Source organism: Rousettus aegyptiacus, unplaced genomic scaffold (genome assembly GCF_014176215.1).
Source record: "Rousettus aegyptiacus isolate mRouAeg1 unplaced genomic scaffold, mRouAeg1.p scaffold_m13_p_6, whole genome shotgun sequence".
Lineage (NCBI taxonomy): Eukaryota > Metazoa > Chordata > Mammalia > Chiroptera > Pteropodidae > Rousettus > Rousettus aegyptiacus.
The window spans coordinates 17,649,969-17,668,842 of record NW_023416309.1 but is presented as its reverse complement, the minus strand read 5'-3'; the positions used below and the strand labels follow the sequence as shown (position 1 = coordinate 17,668,842).

The following is an 18,874-nucleotide window of genomic DNA, read 5'->3' as shown; positions in this document are numbered from 1 at the left end:
CCAAGTATAGTCTCAGTTTCTACTTCACTCTAATAAGGGCCATATTCTGTAAATTGCTTTCAAAGATATATCAGTAAGCTAAAAACATAATAGGGTACCTTGTGCATATTATGCATGCAATAAATGAGAGCTATTGTAATAGTTAATTATTCAGTTAATTAATTAATTAATTAACTATTACTAAATTCAAGTCGCTTGCCCTATATAGTTCATTACTCCTAAAATATATGAGGCTCTTCCCCACTCTACCCTCCAAGCTTCTCTGCTTTTACATCAGTGGTCCCTCTATCTGGAATGCCCTTCTCTGCCTAGCAACCTCATACTTATTCTCTAAGGCTTAATGTAAATGTCACCATCAAAGCACAGTGGATCCACCAGGCATATCACTCTTCTGTTTCCATAGCACTTAGAAAAGGAGAGACTCTAAACAGTACTTGCTACCTTCTATGTAATTGTTTATTCCTTTGCCTCCCTGAAGAGACTATGAGCTTCTAAGGTCAAGGATTCTGACTTGTTCTCCTGAGTATCTCTGGTGTCTGACTCTGCCTGGAACATGGAAGTCACTCGACAAATGTTGAGTTGATAACTAAACAAATGAAACTTTACCTTATACAATAATGTGAACACAACACTGTAATGCCTACAAATAAGGACAAGCCATTGTCAACCTAAGTGGTACCCACTCTTCGAAGCAGTAGTCCTACCAGAATTAGATTTCAGAATATACAAACTCTAGTGCTGGGTTTTCTCCCACATGTGGCTCCTAAAGGAAATCAGGGTGGCTTCAGCATGCTAATCCTCTCTCCAGGCTAGTGGGTGTTTCCCCCATTATATGGTTTTCTTTGTCTCACTTATAATTTATTCTTACCAATAGAGTAGAACAAGCTCATTTTGCAAGGATTTAGCTTTTGCTCCCCCCCCCCCACCCTATTTTGCTAAAATATTGACTCTGGAACCCTGAAATATGAGATATCTTTGCCTTAACTGGTTCTTCCCTCTCCACCCCCCCAAAAAAAAACCCTCCTAGGAAGCATATAAAATAAACTCCTGTTAAAAAGAAAAAGGATATATTCAGTACATAACATATATTTTCTCAAAATTCACTGCTGAGCTACAAAAGAAACACCGTAAATTCGACACTTACCATTCGCATCTCCTGTGTGGATCTTTGAGTGTTGTCTCTCATAGGATGTGCAGAGACAATTTCCTCATTTCTTTTTTAATCATTTCTGGAGCTTTTATCAAGACAGTGATCTTCACTTAGAGGCATTAGAAGTGTTCTGATGAGGAGGTAAAGTGGGAGGGTTCCCACTCTTCTAAATTCTAGAACTGTAATGAATTCAAGGCATGACCCCCAAGTCACTTACTATTTAAGCAAGAATGGCCTTTCTCTATTTCAGCCAAAGAAGTGAAGAAAGTACCTGTGATCCTGGAGAAACTGCAGAACAGTGGAGTTCCCGAAGGCCACCCGGTGAGGCTGGAGTGCCGCGTGATAGGCATGCCGCCGCCTGTGTTCTACTGGAAGAAGGACAACGAGACCATTCCTTTCACCAGAGAGAGGATCAGGTACAGCGCCACCCATGTTCAAAGGGACTTCCAAGCTCAGTGGAGCTTGTTGAGTGACCCAAATAAGTCTGTAGCCCTTTGAATCTGGTTTCTTTCACTGAGCATAATGCATTTGACAACTGTCCGTGTTATTGCATCAGAAATTTATTCCTTTTTGTTGCTGAAGCATAGTTCATTGTATAGATGTCCCACAGATACATCCTGCATATCTTTTGTCGTGTGTCTTCAGTCAGATTAGCACCCAGAAAAACCTCCTTGACAGTAAGAAGCTAAAATAAAATAAAGCAAAGCAAAGCATTAAGGCAGTTATATCCCTTCTCCATGCATCACGACATGTTTGTTTTTAAAGTAACTTTAAGGATCCAGTTTCTTAAAGTGGGTGCCTTGCTTGATTTCCCATAACCAACCTTATTTCTTTGCCATTTGGTTTTACACCACAAAGGGCAATCAAACAAAGGCAACTGGTGTACAAAAATTCCTACTAAGAATTTTTTCTTCACAGTCGAAGGAATTTGTCCCCGAGGATGTTGTAGCTGTCAGAATTTGGGCATCTAAGAAGTCTATGTATATATAGTTTAAGATTTTCCTCTGGTAAAACTTAAGCAAGAACAGAGAATATTTGAGTTCACACTTCAGTCTAAATTAATGTAACATGTTAAATCCAGCCTGAAATATCCAGGATTGCAATCCGAAGCCAAGACGGAGAACCACTGGTGTTGAGGAAACAGAAGGAAGAGCACGACGATTGGCCCTGAACTGCATTTAGCTAAACGCTGCACGTGCCCAGTTGGTTACATTGAGAAATATCCACTCCACGCTGGGCTCTCATTTTGGTCTACTTTCTACATAGCTTCCTAACAAAGTTCTTGTTGATATTTCCAAACTAGTTTGGAAAAGAGATTTTTCTGGACTTCGATTGTGACAATGCGGACACCCCTAGAGGGCTGTACAACTCTAGAAGAGTTGGAGCAATGCAGAGAGCTAGAAAGGGTCTCAGCCTTGGCTGGTGACCCTCCTCACGGCCTCACTAGATTAACTGCTATTAAGCTTGCCTTTGGTGGTTGCTCTAAGCTGAGTCCCCACTTCCTCTCCCTAAGAACAGGGAGGAGAGGGTAAGCAGTGCACTGCTGGATTTATCCCAAGACTTTCTCTGAGCCCTCAACTCAACAAGGCTGTTTCTGGCCCCAGCTGTAATATGGCTATATTCTTTCTTTTCTCCAGTATGCACCAGGACACAACAGGGTATGTCTGCCTCCTCATTCAGCCAGCCAAGAAATCAGATGCTGGGTGGTACACATTATCAGCCAAGAATGAAGCCGGCATCGTGTCGTGCACTGCTAGGTTGGATATATATGGTAAGTGTGATGGCAACAGTTGAACGTCTGTTTGTGATGGGCAGCTTAAAAATCTTTTTTGAAAGGGTAAATGTAGTCTATTTCCATAAATGAATTGGTTGGATTACATTTGAGTGTTTAAAATCATTTCATCCTAGTCACCTCAGGGCTTTTGTATACTGTTACATTTTACTAAGACCGTAAACTTCTTCTGAAAGAGGGCCTTTAATACGGGGAATTATAGCTACTTCAGAGTTTACATGTGCTTGTACTTCGGACCATCCAGCATCTTCATGCCCTTGCATTGATGCCATGAGCCACCCACTGAAACTCCATTCCTACTAGAGATGTCATTTCCCTCAGCCCCATACTTCCTCCCGGCAGAATTTTCCAGACCCCTTTCATTTGTTAATTCATTTCACAAATGTTTATTGCTCCAATGCTACAATTGGATTAATAATAGAGATCTATTCTAATAATAATATCAACTGACATTTCTATAGTGGTTTTTTACTTACAAAACATTGTCCTTAGGTTTTCCCAACTCCATAAGATTTTTGTATTTGTTGTTACCCTCATTTAAATGCTGAAGAAACTGAGACTCAGAGAGGTTAAGTGACTACAACCAGGATGCAAATCCCAGGTTTCTATATTATTCTTTTGAACCCTGTTTCTAATTTTCAAAAGGATTTAACAAATTAATCTTTATTAGTGCGTTTATGTATTCCTATTCTCTATAATTTTGACATTACCTGGTATTTCTGAAGACATACTCTTTAATCTAAAAGAGTGATATTTAAAAAACAAATTGGTCAGTTTAAAAAAGTTTCTTATTTATTACTAGTTTAACATGATGAACAAATAAGAGTGACTGTCTAGAACTTGAGGTCCCTGCTATTCATGAGTACAAGCCAGGTATCCCCACCCCCTCTTTTAGTACCATACAAGAGGGGCATTGCCTGCCATTCTCCCTAGGTCTAACATTTGGAGTAAATGTACAGCTTTCTGGTTATTTTCCCTTATTCTTAGACTTGAAAAGAAACAACGCTAAAGGAAGCTGACTCTAATGGACTTTCCCTTGGGAGTATCCATGGAAAGAGAGGCCAGTGATATGTTTCTTAATCTAGGCTAAGTCCCTTAATGGTATCATGGGCTTCACCATGTCAGGAGGAAACAGGTCTCAAACTCAGTGCCAATAAACCCTGAAACTGATGACTCTTGTCCCAATCCTGTCCTTCACTGGCCGAGTTCCCAGTTCAGTTTGTCCTGGCTCACCTCTTCCCGGCTCCTGTCCTGATTCCACAGCACCAATAGGAGGCGCTGTTTCATCATTTGGACCTGGGAGCAGGGGACCGGATGGAGATCTTGGGCTAAAATCATCCCCTACACCAACCACTTCCTGCCTGTCTGAGGAATGGGAACAGTAGGCTCCCCTCTCTCATCAAAAGGAGGGCTTCTAATAATAGCAATTATAGCAGTCTGGTTAAGGTATCGAAGCAGGGAAAGGCTAAGAGGTGGAGGGAGGGCTGGGGAGAGGCTTGGCTAGCTATTCGCTTCAGCCTTCTGAGTACCTGCTCTTTAGTGGAATCGCTGTAAGTTTTGTCCTCAGTTTTGTAGCTTCCGAAATTTGATTTTACAATTCACTCAGAAGTATTTACGCTCTGAAAATCTGATTCAAGATAATGAAATCAACAAAAGAATGCTAAAGGGTCCATAGCTTTCCAGGACCCAGAGCATCAGTGTTCCCCACTGGTGCTCCTCCTTCTCCACCTCACAGTCTCTAGAAACCTAGTCAGGAGACTGCTTGGCAATTTCTGAATTGGAAATGACAGCGAGGACTGAGCAGTTTGGATGGATATTTTTCGTCCAGGCCATGGTTCAAGCCTAAGGATTTTGTCTGCTAAAAACAGGGTCACCTTTGGACGATGCTTCGTGAACCTGAAAATGTTAATATATTTTCTTTTGTCTCTGAACCATGGTCGATTGCACTTAAGTTACTTTTCAGCTTTCTTATTATAACTCATTAGAACCTGATTTAGGGTGGTGGGTAGGTGATGGCTGATTAGGGTGATAAGGGTATGTATGGGGTAGGTACTTCTCAGAAGTCTGGACCCACCTTTCGGCTTCATTTCTGCAGTTTTTACGTTTCCGCCTCCTGAGGTGCCCTCCCTTGAGAGCCTACAGCCCTCTCTACACTTCTCAGAGAGAGAAGATAATTTTGATAATTCACTCTTTCTTCTTATAGTCCCAGATCTTACCGGATTAGAATTATAAATTTTAGAATTAGTGATTTAAGAGATCACCAGCCCAATTTCCCTGTTCCTGACAGGGAAGGAAAATTTTATTGTTCTCTTTTACAAATGAGGCATTTCAGACCCAAATATATTTTAATGCTTTACCAAGATCCCATAGAAAGTGTTGGAGTGGCAACACATTGCACTCCAGCAGTTTACCTGCTAAACTGTATTCCTTTCATTGCAACACGTTATCTGGTCCATTTTCCAGCTCAGTGGCACCAGCAGATCCCTCCGCCCATGTCCGTCCGGCCCAGTGGCAGTCGCTACGGATCTCTCACCAGTAAAGGACTTGACATTTTCTCTGCCTTCTCTTCCATGGAAAGCACAATGGTGTATTCGTGCTCTGCTCGGAGTGTAGTGGAGAGTGATGAACTTTAAGAATATCTGGGTGCCTGCTGTGTAAGGGGGCGGGCGGTGGAGGGGGTAGGAGGACAAGCCAGAACCAGTGGTTTCCAAACAACTGGAGATGAGTAAGTTCCCATGTTGCTGGACCTGTGGCAAGCAGTACTTTGTATGAGTCAGCTGAGGACTCTTGCAGACTTAGCTATGGGAGAGATGGAGGACTGTGCCTTCTAAAGAGTCCAACAAAAATGTGAGAAGACAATACAGATGAACCAAAGATGCTATGCCGCTGCCATCCACTGCTTTGGGAAAAACTAGCATGCTCCCCTGCCCCGTGCTGTGTTAGGGATGTTTAGGCCCTACTAGGAGTAATTAGGGGACGTATGCTTAGGCTGAGAGGAGCTAGGCAATAGTAACCCTAGGTATCGCTAACGCACCAAACGATGTGAAGGAAAAAGGTGGGGAGGTCCCTACCACCTTTCATTGATTACATCCATAGCACTAGTTTTGGTGGATTCATTAAGTCAGCTTCTACTTAGCATTAGGAGGTCATGCCGTACAACTTACACATGTGGAGAAGCACTTTTGATTTGCTTATCCTGGGTGTACTGAGCCACATAGTAAGGTGCCAAGATGTGCTTGAGATATCAAAAAAAAAAAGTCACTGAAACACTCAACACTGCACAAAACAGGGCTCCACCCACCTATCTGCACCATCTTCTTTTGGATACGATGGTGACTGAGTTTTCTTTCTGACTTTATATATCCCTAGGCTCTAGAACTAAGACATTGTTAATAAACCAACCAGAAAGAAATCTTCTGAAGGGTCACTTGAAAACCTACTAGCTTTGATTGCCACTTGCAAAATATGGAAAAGTCAACATCTATCCATTAAATACTGATGCTCCAGCTCCTCCTGTTTCCCCAAAAGACCGGAAGCATGTGAGACAGTGAGGAAAGAAGAGATGCAAACAAGGGAGGAAGCAATGAGAAAATGTCGTTCTTCACTAGCTCCAGTAGAGCAGTGATGGCGGAAGGAGAAGTCTTTGATAGTCATGAACTGCTTTGAGATCATTAATCAAATTTCACTTTCTATATAGAAAATATTATGCATGCTGACTGGGAAAGTGGAAGGTAGGGAGAATATGCATCTTTATTCAAACCACCAATTCAAAATCTGCCTTTCAACTCACAGAATTTTTAGACTTATGTTAACTGTGACACCCCAAGTACCTACAAGAGTGCATAGCACAAAATAGACATTCAGCAGATATTTGTTGGATGAACGAATCTTATATTAGATAGAGAAATATACAGTTCACACACCAGTCCAAAAATTGCCCTGGGAATGCTCATCACAGCACAGTTTGCTCCAAGATCACCAGTGACATGAATTGGAGGTGTCTATTGCCAATTCCCGGAGTCCAAGTCTCTGATAGTTTCTGAGCCAGGCACACTTAGCAGGCTTCTTATTTAAGTAAACAAATAGTAATTGCTTAGGAAGGCTTGAAATTAATTTTTCTTCACTTCAAGGCAAGGATTTCAAGTATAAAAATAAATTCGTTCACTCAAAAAAATCATTTGTGTGTCTACTCTATATAAGATGCTATGCTGGAGATTATGGAAGATACAAAGATATGGATAAGACACAGTCCCTGCCCTCAGGGAGCTTACAATCTAGAAGAGGAGGTAAGATACAAGGCATGCAGAGTGCTGCTTCTTGGGGCAAAAAAAAATATTATTTGTTATCAAATAGAAGTTTCTAGTGCTCTTCATCTTACATTTTTCATGACTCTAAAATCATCTTATTTTCGATCTTTATTTCTTAATGAAATAAAATGCCATAGGTTACATATTTAAATAAAGGTTTCAGTCAATTATTCAGCAGAATTATTAGATTTTGTTTCCTTTTTTTCATGTACTTAGGAACGATACTAAAAACATGGGTGACTGTAATGACATAGAATGCATTTCATACAGAATGCGTCCTGCGAAATGTTTCCATTTTGGCTTTTATTATAAAATCTCTTACAACCAAAGAGAACTTTCTAACTCCAGATTACTTCTTCACAGTTGTACACCTGACCTCCCCATCAAATTTATTTCTGTAAATCCTAGACAGTTCTCTCATGAGAGGATATTCTTCATCTCTATATGTCTTAGCTTTCTGAATATTTTTTATCTGTTGTCTTCTACTGTTCAACAGAAATGTGGGATAAATATTATTGGCCACAAGATGGTGCTGTCTAACCTACAATATAAAAGCCTAAAAAATCCTGAAATTTGAGTTATTGGATTATGTTACGTACAGCACGGTTTCTCAACCTCGGCATTATTGACATTTGGGGCTGGTAATTCTTTGTTGCATGTGACTGTCCTGTGCACCGTAGGATGCTTAGCAGCATCCCTGGCCTTTACCTACTAGATGCCAGTAGCATAGCAGCCCCTGCTGGGGTTGTGTCCATACAAATTGTCTCCAGACACTGCCATATGTTCTCTGGGAGACAGAATCCCCCTTCTTGAGAACCACTGTATTGAACAAATCAGTGCCCTGATTTGACAATTCTCTTAGAATTCAATTACAGTGAGGAATACTTACATAAGAAATTTTAGTTCTGCTGGATATATTTAGACTCAACATACCCCAAACCAGATTATCTTTTCTTTCATAAATGATTCTTCAACCTAGTTTAATAATTTCTATTAAGGACACCATCACATTCCTAGTAAACCAATTAAAAAACATTCAAGTCATTTTTTGTTTCCTCTGTCCAATCAATTCATAAGTCCTGTTCATTATAACGCTATTATTCTTTTTACATTCAGCCCTTCTTTCCCATCCTCCTGTAGTTCCCTAGTTCAGACATTCATTACTTTATTAATTTCCATCAATACTTCTTATTTCAACCATAATAAAAGACTTCTAAGTGACCTTTCTGCCTCTAGTCCTGCTGTGTTTCCCCACACAAATCCAGCCCAGACTTTAGCATTGGATCATTCTTCCTGAAATACTGCTCCAGTCATATTATTCCCCAATTTTGAATCCCCAGTGGCACCCTGGAGCCGACGCAGGTGCCAGCTGTTCTGCCCTTCAAAGCTTACTCCAATATAATCCCAAAGCTTTTCACCCATTACTTAGAAAACGTACCCAATGTGGCAGCATACTTAACACAGATCCCTGCTTTCTAGTCACATGCCCCCCTTTTGCCTCTCCCTGAAGCCTCTCTCCCTAGTCCACACCTATAGAAATCTTATCTGTTCCTGAAAGTCCATCTCAAATGCCACGGCTTCTGTGAAATATTTTCCGATCCCCCAGACCCCAATCAAATACAATTTTACTTTCTTTGCAATCTCATAGCAAATTTAAGTCTGGAAGAGGAGAGGATTACTTTGCGTAGTATTTTATATAAAACACAGCCTCCATATACCTGCCCGCCCTCTCCCCTTGCACTAGACCAATCTTGCCTACACTAGATTTTAGCTGCCTGTTGGTATGGACTGTCAAAAGTTTTCATGTACCTTATAAGAGTAGGCACTCAATATTTATTGACCTAAAGTGAACTTTAAAATTCTATATAAATCAATACATTTCTATATAAAGTGAATTGAGTCTAGAGCAGTGGTTCTTAACCTTGCTCATATGTTAGAATCTCCTAGGGAGCTTTTAAAAATCCCCATGCCCAGGCCGCAAACCCAGATCAGAAAGTCATAAGCTCTGGGCTTGTGACCTAGCCAACAGTATTTTTTAAAGCTTCCCATGTGATTCCAATGAGAAGCCAAGGTTGAGAAGAGAAGAGTAGAGAACTTACTCAGAAATGTCCAAAGGTATGCAGATGGAATTAAACTGTAGTGTTGGCACTGGTGAAAAATGTACTCCCCCTCATTGCCCATGCAATGCATGCCTGGAAAGGAGAAATAACCACGCACTTTGGCCTCATTAGACCCTACTATTTTGCACAATGTTCATTAGACATGTTACATTCATGCAGCCCCTAGGGGAAGCTCAAATACATGCAAAAATAGACAAGGGAAAGAAGGATAGTTGGTGCAATTCATCTGGCCCTTTGTTTCAAAATGCCATATGGATCCCATAAGCACCTCTCTCTCCAAAGAACCAAACAGTCATAGTGATCAAGAAGGAATGTGGAGAAAGGAAATGAGCCATTAAAATCAAACTGCCTTTTTGAAAAATAGTGCCCTTCACCAAAGTAAGATTTTAATCAGAATTGCCAACTAGTGGAACAGTTTCAGTGCATCTTTCTCTTTTTATTCCTAACCTAACTTTTGTAGGCAACCAATGAGAAATTAACTGGTCAAGAGACTAGCAGTGGGTAGAGCTAGAGCTCTGAATAACACCTACTATGCACAGTAACTCTCGAAGGAGTCAAAAACCAACTTTTGTTGGGACAGGTTAATTTGGATAATCCTCAAATGACAAATGGGCTGCCTTTAAATGTTCACTTGTAAATTGGTTATTTAAAACTCAGAATGTATTTTCTTACACCCATATTAGCCAATGCTAGATTCCTGAGTGAATCCAGTAAACCCCATTCAATTCATTACTGAGTTATAGTATCTTTTATGCCTAATTGGGTTATGATCTCAATAATAGAGATGTAGGCAGAGCATCCAATAAAAGGCAAAGAAACACTTCCTCCTTTTTCATGTCTATGATGTGTCAAAGCTAAAGAACATCCATGTAATGATCCTCATTATGTGTTTTTCTCTCCCAGATACCCTGTGCCCCATGTTCTGTAATCCCCCTGCTGTAACCCATTCCATCTCACCCCTTCCCCACGGCCTGCCAGCATACTTCATGCTCCAAAATGACCTAACTCCAGTTCCATGAATCTTGGGTTGATGTTCAAAAGGAAGCAATCTAATTAAACAAATTCTGAATGCCTGAGAGTCTTTCGACTTCACAGAGATACTGCATTTTTAAAAGTAGTTGCTTTCTTACTCCCATCAACTTTTAATGCATAGAATTGCTAACAAGGTAAAAAAAAAAAAAATCAGGCTGTCAGGGGAGGTCTAAAAAAGTGACTGGGTCAGACACCCAAATTGTCCTTGTTGATCACAGGCCCCTCCTGTTCTTCTCCTCCCCACACGTTCCCAAAGCAGCTTGCAAACTGAGATTCTAGACCAAGTCTGTATAAGGGCTATGTATAAGTTGATTGTAAAGTTAAAGGCAATCAACTTATACCTATAATGGCTTTTATTCAAGTTTCCTTACAGGGTCCTTGGGTAACTTGGCCTCCAAGTATTTCTGCTTATGGGCAAGTTGAAAATCAATGTGCCTTGCCAGTAAGATGAACAGTTTCTTCGATGATTATGTCAAAGTCCTTTTCTTGTTTTAAGTGGATCACTATTTCAGAAAGTTAATTACTAAAGCATTGCTTGAGGAATGCCCAGCATCTCCTAAACTTTAATAATGCAGTGGTCATCAATATGCTAAAAAAGTTGCTAATATCATGTTTTAAAAATTCTGGCGGTGCAAAAAAAAATGCATATTTGTTAAAAATATGTTTGCCTCTTATTTCTGTCTAATTATATATTAGTTTGCATACATGGTATTTAGAACTATAAACAGGCTGCCTTTTGTTAATATGCAAATAATGATCACTTTAAACTCCAAAGTGCAATAGACTTGAAATTGCAAAAACAGAGAAAGAATGCACTTTTTAATCCTTTGAGAATCACATCATAAATGCTAAGAGCAAGCATAAAGAAAATGTCTGTACTGTAGAGTCACATAAATACTAATTTGCCAGAAGATTTTAACAAAGTGAATAGAAAACCTTTCTCTAATAATAAAAATTAAAATATTTCAACATTATTTGAAAATATTTTAAGACTGAAATAAATGTACATTTTTCTTTAAAATGCAGTAAACAGTTCTAATTTTCAGGTTTAAGGATTACTTTTTGATGATGATGAAACTGATTTTTTAATATTCAAAGATATTTGAGAATTTAAAATGATTTTTAAAAATTATCCTTACGGTTGTATTAATCACTACATGAATTATAACCTGGTTAAATATCTCTAGAGCAACAGAAAAATAATTGAGTTTGGTCTTCCTAAAATATCCAGCAGATTCAGTAGACTTTTCACATAATGTTCTTGAACTGTCTAAGATTAAAATTCATTCTGCCTCTTAACTGAAAACAGAGATACTTTTTAAAGTGAGACTTAAAGGTGGGAAAGATGGGAAGGTTGAGAAGTTTAGATTGGAAATTAATGGAGATACAAGTATAGTTTTGTTACAATAAGAGATATTCTAATACTCCTAAGAAACATGAATTATTTTCATATAGTATGGTAAAAGTGAATTGTGTAATGTTCAAAATTCCAAAGAATCTGGTGTTTCTACACATATTCAGTGAGTTATCTGCAAACTGGAAGCAGATCCTTGTAATTTCCCCAGTTACTGATGCAAGAATCCATTGAACTCTATGCTAGCATTGACTACAGTGGTCACTACCAAAAGATAACTAAATGTGTATGTGTACATAGTATAAATGGTTTTACTGTGTATTTTAAGGAGAGTTAAAACCCTGAAATAATTCAAATGAGATCATTTGAATGCAATTGTATTGTTTAACACCCATTGGTAAATTATATTTTATGTTTTCAGTATTTTGATTTCAGAGACCTCATCCTCTTTTCTGATTAATTTTCATTTTTTTGAATCTAGCATTAAGTTTCTTGACCTCCCTATCAAGATTAAAATCTGTAAAATATTTAATAGCATTAGGAGAACTCTTGGGTGAATTCCTGGAAATAAGGGGGTTTAAATAATTCAGATGAATTTCAGACACATTATCTAATTTTTTGGTAATTCTGGAGTCTCTGTTTCTTTATGTAAAATAAGCAAAATACGTTAGTCTTTCCCAGAATGGAGGATAGGATAAATATCTATGAAGGGTTTAGAGATGCTAAAAAAAGTGAGCAGGTTTTTTTATTCCAAGGAAAATGTTAAAAATATTTTTTCCCCAAATAAGTAGTTAATTTGTTTTAAAAGTTCACATTTCTTTCCTGCCTCACTATTTTGTTTTTCCAGGGTTTTCCTTGAAAGAGTAATACGTAATGGTGGAATCTTCTTCCAAGATGGTATGGGGTTAAAAAAAAAAAGGGAGAGAAATTAATGAATTAAAGAAATATTCTATCTGCTTTCTGCAGGCAGATTCCAGGGGAATTTATTCTACCATAGGCAGAATAGCCTAAGGGAACTCTGATTCTTGTGTTTCTACGGTTGAAGCTGGTGAAAATAATGACTCGGCAACACACAGAGAAATAGCAAAGGAGTTCCTATATTCCTTTCTGGTTTAATTAGTTCAGGAAAACTCTGTTAAATAGTTACAGACCCTATTGAAGAAAAATCTTCTATGCTAGCATATCAATGCACTTATGTTGAAATAAATCTTTAAGATAATAAATAGGTAAAGACCCTCAAAAATGAGCATATCCTTTAGGCTGTTTTTGTATTCTCAGATACAAGTCTGAATTTAACACCAATGATTCATTTCAGCCATGAAGAATGACAAATAATGTACTTGTGCCTACAGAAATTTATACAGATGTGTGTGTGTGCGCACGCGCGTGCACACACACACACACACACACTTCAAGAAACGGCTCGTGCGTGGAACACCCATAACTAACCTAATTCAATTAGAATCAAGTAATACCACTTACGCTTTTCCTTCCTCTCCCTGCATTAGTTCTTTCCACCTGAAAATACACCAGGCCCCAGAAAGCTCACAAACCTGGTATGCTTCCATCTTAGGAAGCTTGAGACAACTTATTTTTTAAAGTATTTTTTTGGTTATTGAAATCTTGATGGAAAAATTATTATAGTAGCCATTTTGAAATGTGTGAATTACATAAACTGTATATTTTGCCTCTATTACTAGAAAACAATTTGTGGATCTTGGCTTTTATTCTGTTCCTCTGCATCATGCATGTTAGATATTCTGTGGAGCTGATCGCTTAAACCAAAATGTTTGTGAGCATAAACTATGTCTTTCTTCAGAACGTATATGGTACCGTATTCCGTGACACCCGTTGCTGTTTCCTAGCTATGCTTTCTTAAAGATTTGTTGAGGGTTGTATTTTGCTTGGAAATTTTGCAATTAGAAGAAGAAAAATAAGAATTAAAAATCTGTATTTAATTTAACCTGGATGGTTTAAAAAGCAATTTAGAGGATGTGGTGGACCGTTTCTTTATTCATTCAATAAAATTTTATTTATTCTCAATTATTTGTTGGGTTCGTTTTGCTTTGTTTTGTTTTGGTCCTGGACTTTGTATATGAAGTGGATTAAGCTCTTGTTTTGAGCGGTTTTCTTTCAGCTCAGGTATTTTTTGTATACATTACCAACTTGAAGTGACAAACCAAATGTCCTGTGTTAATTCAATAAAACAATTGTTAAAGCTTATACCCACTAGTATATTCATGACTCGAGAAGGGGATGAGTATACATCCAAGAAAATAAGTCATATATTTATGGTCTTGCATGTACTTTGAAATTTCTTTCACCCCTAAGTAGTAAAAAGCGATATCTTTAGTGACACCTAAGCAAAGAACAGAATCTAGTCAAATTCAGTTCAAATATAACACTTCACTTTTACAGTAACATGGCATGATTTAAGTGAACTGAGCCTTAATTGTTGAATCCTGCAGCTCTATTAACCACAACCCAAACAACTCTATCTGATTCATATTTAACAAAAATTTTAGATCTTCATTAGTATAAAAGTCACCTCACTAACTAAGAAACTAGTTGCATTGGATATTAAGAAAGGTAGCCTAATCCTTCTTAACATTTGCAAATATAGAAAAAATGGGAAGTCAATATAATCAGTTTTGGGAATGAGGTCAATGGTGTTATAGTAGATATTGTTTAATTAAGTGGATCTCAACTTTGACAGCCTGATAGAATCACCTGGGGACCATTTTTAAACTACGTCCAAGCCTCACCTCAAAACAGTTAAATCAGTTCTTGAGCTGGGAGCCCCAGGCTTCATATTTTTTTCAAGGTTCCCTAGGTATGATTCTAATGAGCAGTCAGAGTTGGAAACCACAGCTTACATGGTTTTTCCCACCTTCATAACCCTGTTTATTTGTATATGGGTCTTCAGGACTTCTGACCCTGGGATTTGGGGCTTCAACCACTGTCTGGCGCCTAGGGAGAACCCAAATACAATAACCAGTCCAACTGAAACCCTGCCCAGGGAGAATCTTCCTTCCTTCCTTCCTTCCTTCCTTCCTTCCTTCCTTCCTTCCTTCCTTCCTTCCTTTTCCTTTTCTTTTATTATTTAATGCCCCTCTTAGAAGCTCTACGGCACATATTACTGGTACTACACTGTTGAAGCATTCAGCTATGCTCTGCTTAGGACTGCTTATTAATATATGTGTGTTCCCAGCTGCCTACCCAAAGAATAGGATGGCGTTGAGAGAGCCTGGGTATGAGTAACTGCTTGATAATATTTGTTGATTTATTGAAAAAAAAAAAAAAAAAAGAACCCAGGGTGAAAAAAAAAAGTTTTTGAATCTCTGTATGTCCTGTTGTCAAGCTAGAACAAGAGTTTTCAAAGGTGAGTAGTATAAGATATTGTAGCAACTTTTAGGTTGCTTGATAATCTTAAATCTATTATGCATATCTTAACTTCAAAAAAATGTTTACATGCGCTTTATCTAAGCTCCTAATCCATGAGCCATGATGGATTTCCCAACATACAGTGTAAAGTTTATCAAAGATTGGATTTGACGCATTTACAGTTCCCTAAAATATCTTCCAGGAAAACTAGTACATCGAGTCAAGTGGAAAGCTTGGGGATTTAGTAAGAGTGAAGTTGATTCCAGAGATTTTCAAAACACAGAAACAGGCAGCTAAAGGCATAATATTTAACAAACAGATTCCTCACTTTTTTGGAGGCATGGGGATGGAGGAGAAGCATGGGATTAGAATCCCATCATTTTAATTAAATTGTTCAATTTCATTAAGAAACTGCTGTTAATAACCATAAAAGAAATATTTATCGAGTGTTTATTGTGTAAACCTCGGTACTAAAAGACGTAGAGAGAAAATAAAAAGTTTTCTTTTACAAGGTATTTACGGACCAGACAGAGGATGTGAAACCTACCTGAAAAAGGACTAACAATCTTGATACATTTTTGAGACATTCTCTGATTAACACAACAGTTTGGTTGTTGTTGTTTTTTTATTTTTATTTTAACATGGGTTTTATTCATTCTCAAACTCTACAAACTTACTGGAGTTATTAATAAAGTCTTTTAAGTCTGAAATAATTAGGCTATTGTGCCCAACTAGGGGGGCAGCCTAAGCCTTGCCATCTGACCAAGTGCGCACTGCAAAGTGGAATATGACCAGAAAGGGATCCTTGCATCATCACTTCTAGAACTGAGTTGCCTGCTGGACTACAGCATCTTCTAAGAACCACTGAGGTCAAGAGGTTAAACATTTAGCCTCTAATTTGCAATGTGGAAGCAAATAATGTGGAAGCCCTACTTTGTTTCTTTTTAACAAATATCCTAAGGGAAATTCAGCATTAATCTCTCAATAGATTTCTAGAGATACAATTGTGATTTTGTAAGCGGTAAGTTTGTATGCTGGAAAGACACATTACAAACCAAATGAATTTTGACAATTAGAGATAATTAAGAAAGTAAAAGTTTTAATGGAGACTGTAGATAAGTTGCAAATAGATGGCTACATCTGATGTTAGGCATTAGAATCCATAATAAAAGAGTGTGAGAGGATGTCCTTGTTCTTGTTGACTTGTGATTTTGAGGGGATGTTGGTTGTTTTTGTTGACTTGTGACAAATTCCAAATGCTCAAATAACTTAGAGTCCTATGTTTTCTATTCATTAGCAAGACATTCTCCCAAGTGCATGTAGTACCGCTAACCACAAAGTTACTCTTTACATTAAGGGTTTGGTTTATTTATCCAATGATTAAGCAAATTTATAAACAATTCAAATAAATACCATGGATATTATTTTGCTCCCATATTGATTAGCCCTGATAGTAGTGAAGCTCTTTGCTTAAATTATACTGATTAAATCACTTCTGAAAGCAACAGTTTTTTTATTTCTTTCAGTGTTAGTTTATGTATATATATAGGAACAATATATATATTGGGGTATTTGTAAGGAATTAATAGTAATTGGCTTAATAAGAAAAATAAAATACTGAGAAACTATGTATCTAGTTACTCAAAAGCTAAATTAATTTGATCATTAAAAAACATGAAAAATACATCTATATTTCCAAGTTGACTTTCAAATTAATTATTCGTACTCTCATTGGTTTGTCTTTTTTGAGTAGGCAGTAGGAAACAGCACATTTGCCATTGGTGTGATTAGATTTAAACATTCCACGTCTTTGCTCAGGGAGGCACTCAATATCATCACCTCAAATAGGTCTTTAGTACCATCACGAAACTGGCAGGGCACCGATCATTAAAGACAAACCCAGTTTTTAATTTATATTTTACAAAATCTATATTTTAATGTGTACACAATTTTTAAAAATCCAGAGCATTCACGCCCATGTACTCTACAGAAAAAAGTCTGACTACTTCATGCATATGCACACAATGCACCAAGCATAAATGCATTTTACACCACAGGAAGGCAGTTGTTTTAAGTATACACAGGTAATGATACCGTAACTTCACCAGAACAGGACAAACTTACAAAGTTTAAGGAAGCAATTACTTTTCTGAGGACTAAAACTGAAGTATAGCCTAACTCTATTTTTTCTAAAGATTGTTTTCCCTTAAAGTCGTCCAGAAAAGGGATAGGGGGCATTACTTTCACAGCAATAAAAACCATTCACAAGATCCACCAATGAGATCTACAAAATACTGATAAGGGGGAAAAAAAGGCAATAAAATCATTGTGTCCATAGGACTAGTGATGTAAATAAAAATAACCCGAAAGTTTGCTAATTTTATTCTAAGAATGCCTCCTAGGCCGAAAAGCCCCTGCAACTACTGGGAAGAGGGCTGCGGCTCGGGAGCCGGACCACTGGGCATCACCCAGGCGGGGCCGCGCGTCCTAACTGGCCATCTGGAAGGGCTCCGCCTGGAAGCCGAAGAGCCTGGGGCTGTAGGGCTCGCTCTCGCCCGGCAGTTTCGCGCCGGCAAACGCGAGGTAGTGGTCGCGGCCGAAGTGCTCACAATGGAGATTGACCCAGTCCCGCTCTGAGCCAAATCGCTCGGCCTCGGCCAAGATGCGAGTCAGAGCCATGATGTAGCTCAGCGCCATTTGCAGGGTCTCATACTTGGACAGCTTTTTATCCTGGCCCCATTGGGGTACCACTCTGCGCAGGCGGTCGAAAGCCGTGTTGAGCCCCTGCATGCGGCGGCGCTCGCGCGCGTTGGCAGCCAGGCGCCTGCGCGCCGCGCTCTCCAGCCGCCCGGCCCCGGCGCACGTGCCCGCGCACTCGGCGCCGCCCGCGCATGCGGCTGCGGCGCGCGCTCCGGCCGCCAGGTTGCTGGGCTGGCAGGACTTCATACCCCGCAGGAAGGTGGGAGGCGTCCAGCTCGCTCGCTCGCTCGTGGGATCTGAGCGTGGTCTGGTCTGTGGAGCAGCTCCCCAACTTGCCTCTTCTTAGCAAGTAAGTTACACACGCAGCCACTCGCGTGGAATCAAAGTTTACAGTGGGAAGTGCGGGCCTCCGCCTTCTGTTCGTCCCACTGTATGACCAGATTGATGTCTTTTCACTTGCCCAAACTTAGGGGAAATTGAGATGCTGAAGAGAAAGTCATTTTCCCAACGTGAAGGTGAAAAAGAGAAGGGAACCTTCTTGCGGCAGAATTTAGTGTGGCTGATTCTGGGAAGGCCTTTCGGGTCCTCTGGGAAAGCCCAAGACTTCTTTTCAGGGAGGTGAATGTTTGTCGAAGCGCAGATAGGGAAGGAACGCTTTTTCCGCAGTAGCTGTCGGAGAATGCTGGATAAATCTTTGAGGGAGGAGAATTTATAGTGGAGGGCTGAAGGAGGGAACAGGTGGTGGCAGGTGGGCGGGCGTCCCTCAGCTTCCATCTCAGCACCTTCGTACCCTGGGAACTGCAAGGGAGGCGGGGGGAGAGAAGGGGGACGACGCACAGCAAAATCCTGACATTACAGCCTTCGTCTGTTGAAGTTTCTCCAAAGCTATGTCCAACAGTAACACACCATCTGGAGTGGCCTGGCTGTCCCCAAAAGAATAACAAGATGGGGGTGGGGGGAGAGCTTGGTCCATCTTTTCCCATATCAACGGGCAGCTTGCATATTAAAAACTGACGTTTTAAATTTATTAGAAAT

General features: G+C 39.3%; 2 protein-coding genes across 3 annotated transcripts in view; one reads left to right on the top strand and one right to left on the bottom strand.

Annotated features, from left to right (window-relative positions):
* Window positions 1-6,825, top strand: part of MYPN (myopalladin) — a 91,390-nt gene extending 84,565 nt beyond the window's left edge. For both annotated transcript variants that reach the window (XM_016127347.2, XM_016127345.2), the window contains exons 18-20: window positions 1,401-1,566; window positions 2,788-2,921; window positions 5,406-6,825. In XM_016127347.2, coding sequence (XP_015982833.2) covers window positions 1,401-1,566; window positions 2,788-2,921; window positions 5,406-5,575 — 470 coding nt within the window. In that variant the 3' untranslated portion in view covers window positions 5,576-6,825. The remainder of the gene's footprint in view (window positions 1-1,400; window positions 1,567-2,787; window positions 2,922-5,405) is intronic.
* A 10,477-nt stretch (window positions 6,826-17,302) lies between these two features.
* ATOH7 (atonal bHLH transcription factor 7) lies at window positions 17,303-18,566 on the bottom strand. The gene has a single exon (XM_016127348.2). The coding sequence runs from the start codon at window positions 18,083-18,085 to the stop codon at window positions 17,627-17,629; it is 459 nt and encodes a 152-aa protein (XP_015982834.1). The 5' UTR covers window positions 18,086-18,566; the 3' UTR covers window positions 17,303-17,626.
* Window positions 18,567-18,874: the final 308 nt, after the last annotated feature.

Bases quoted from the DNA above. Each gene is read 5' to 3' on its own strand.
- ATOH7 (XM_016127348.2), bottom strand. From the start codon at position 18,085: ATGAAGTCCTGCCAGCCCAGCAACCTGGCGGCCGGAGCGCGCGCCGCA.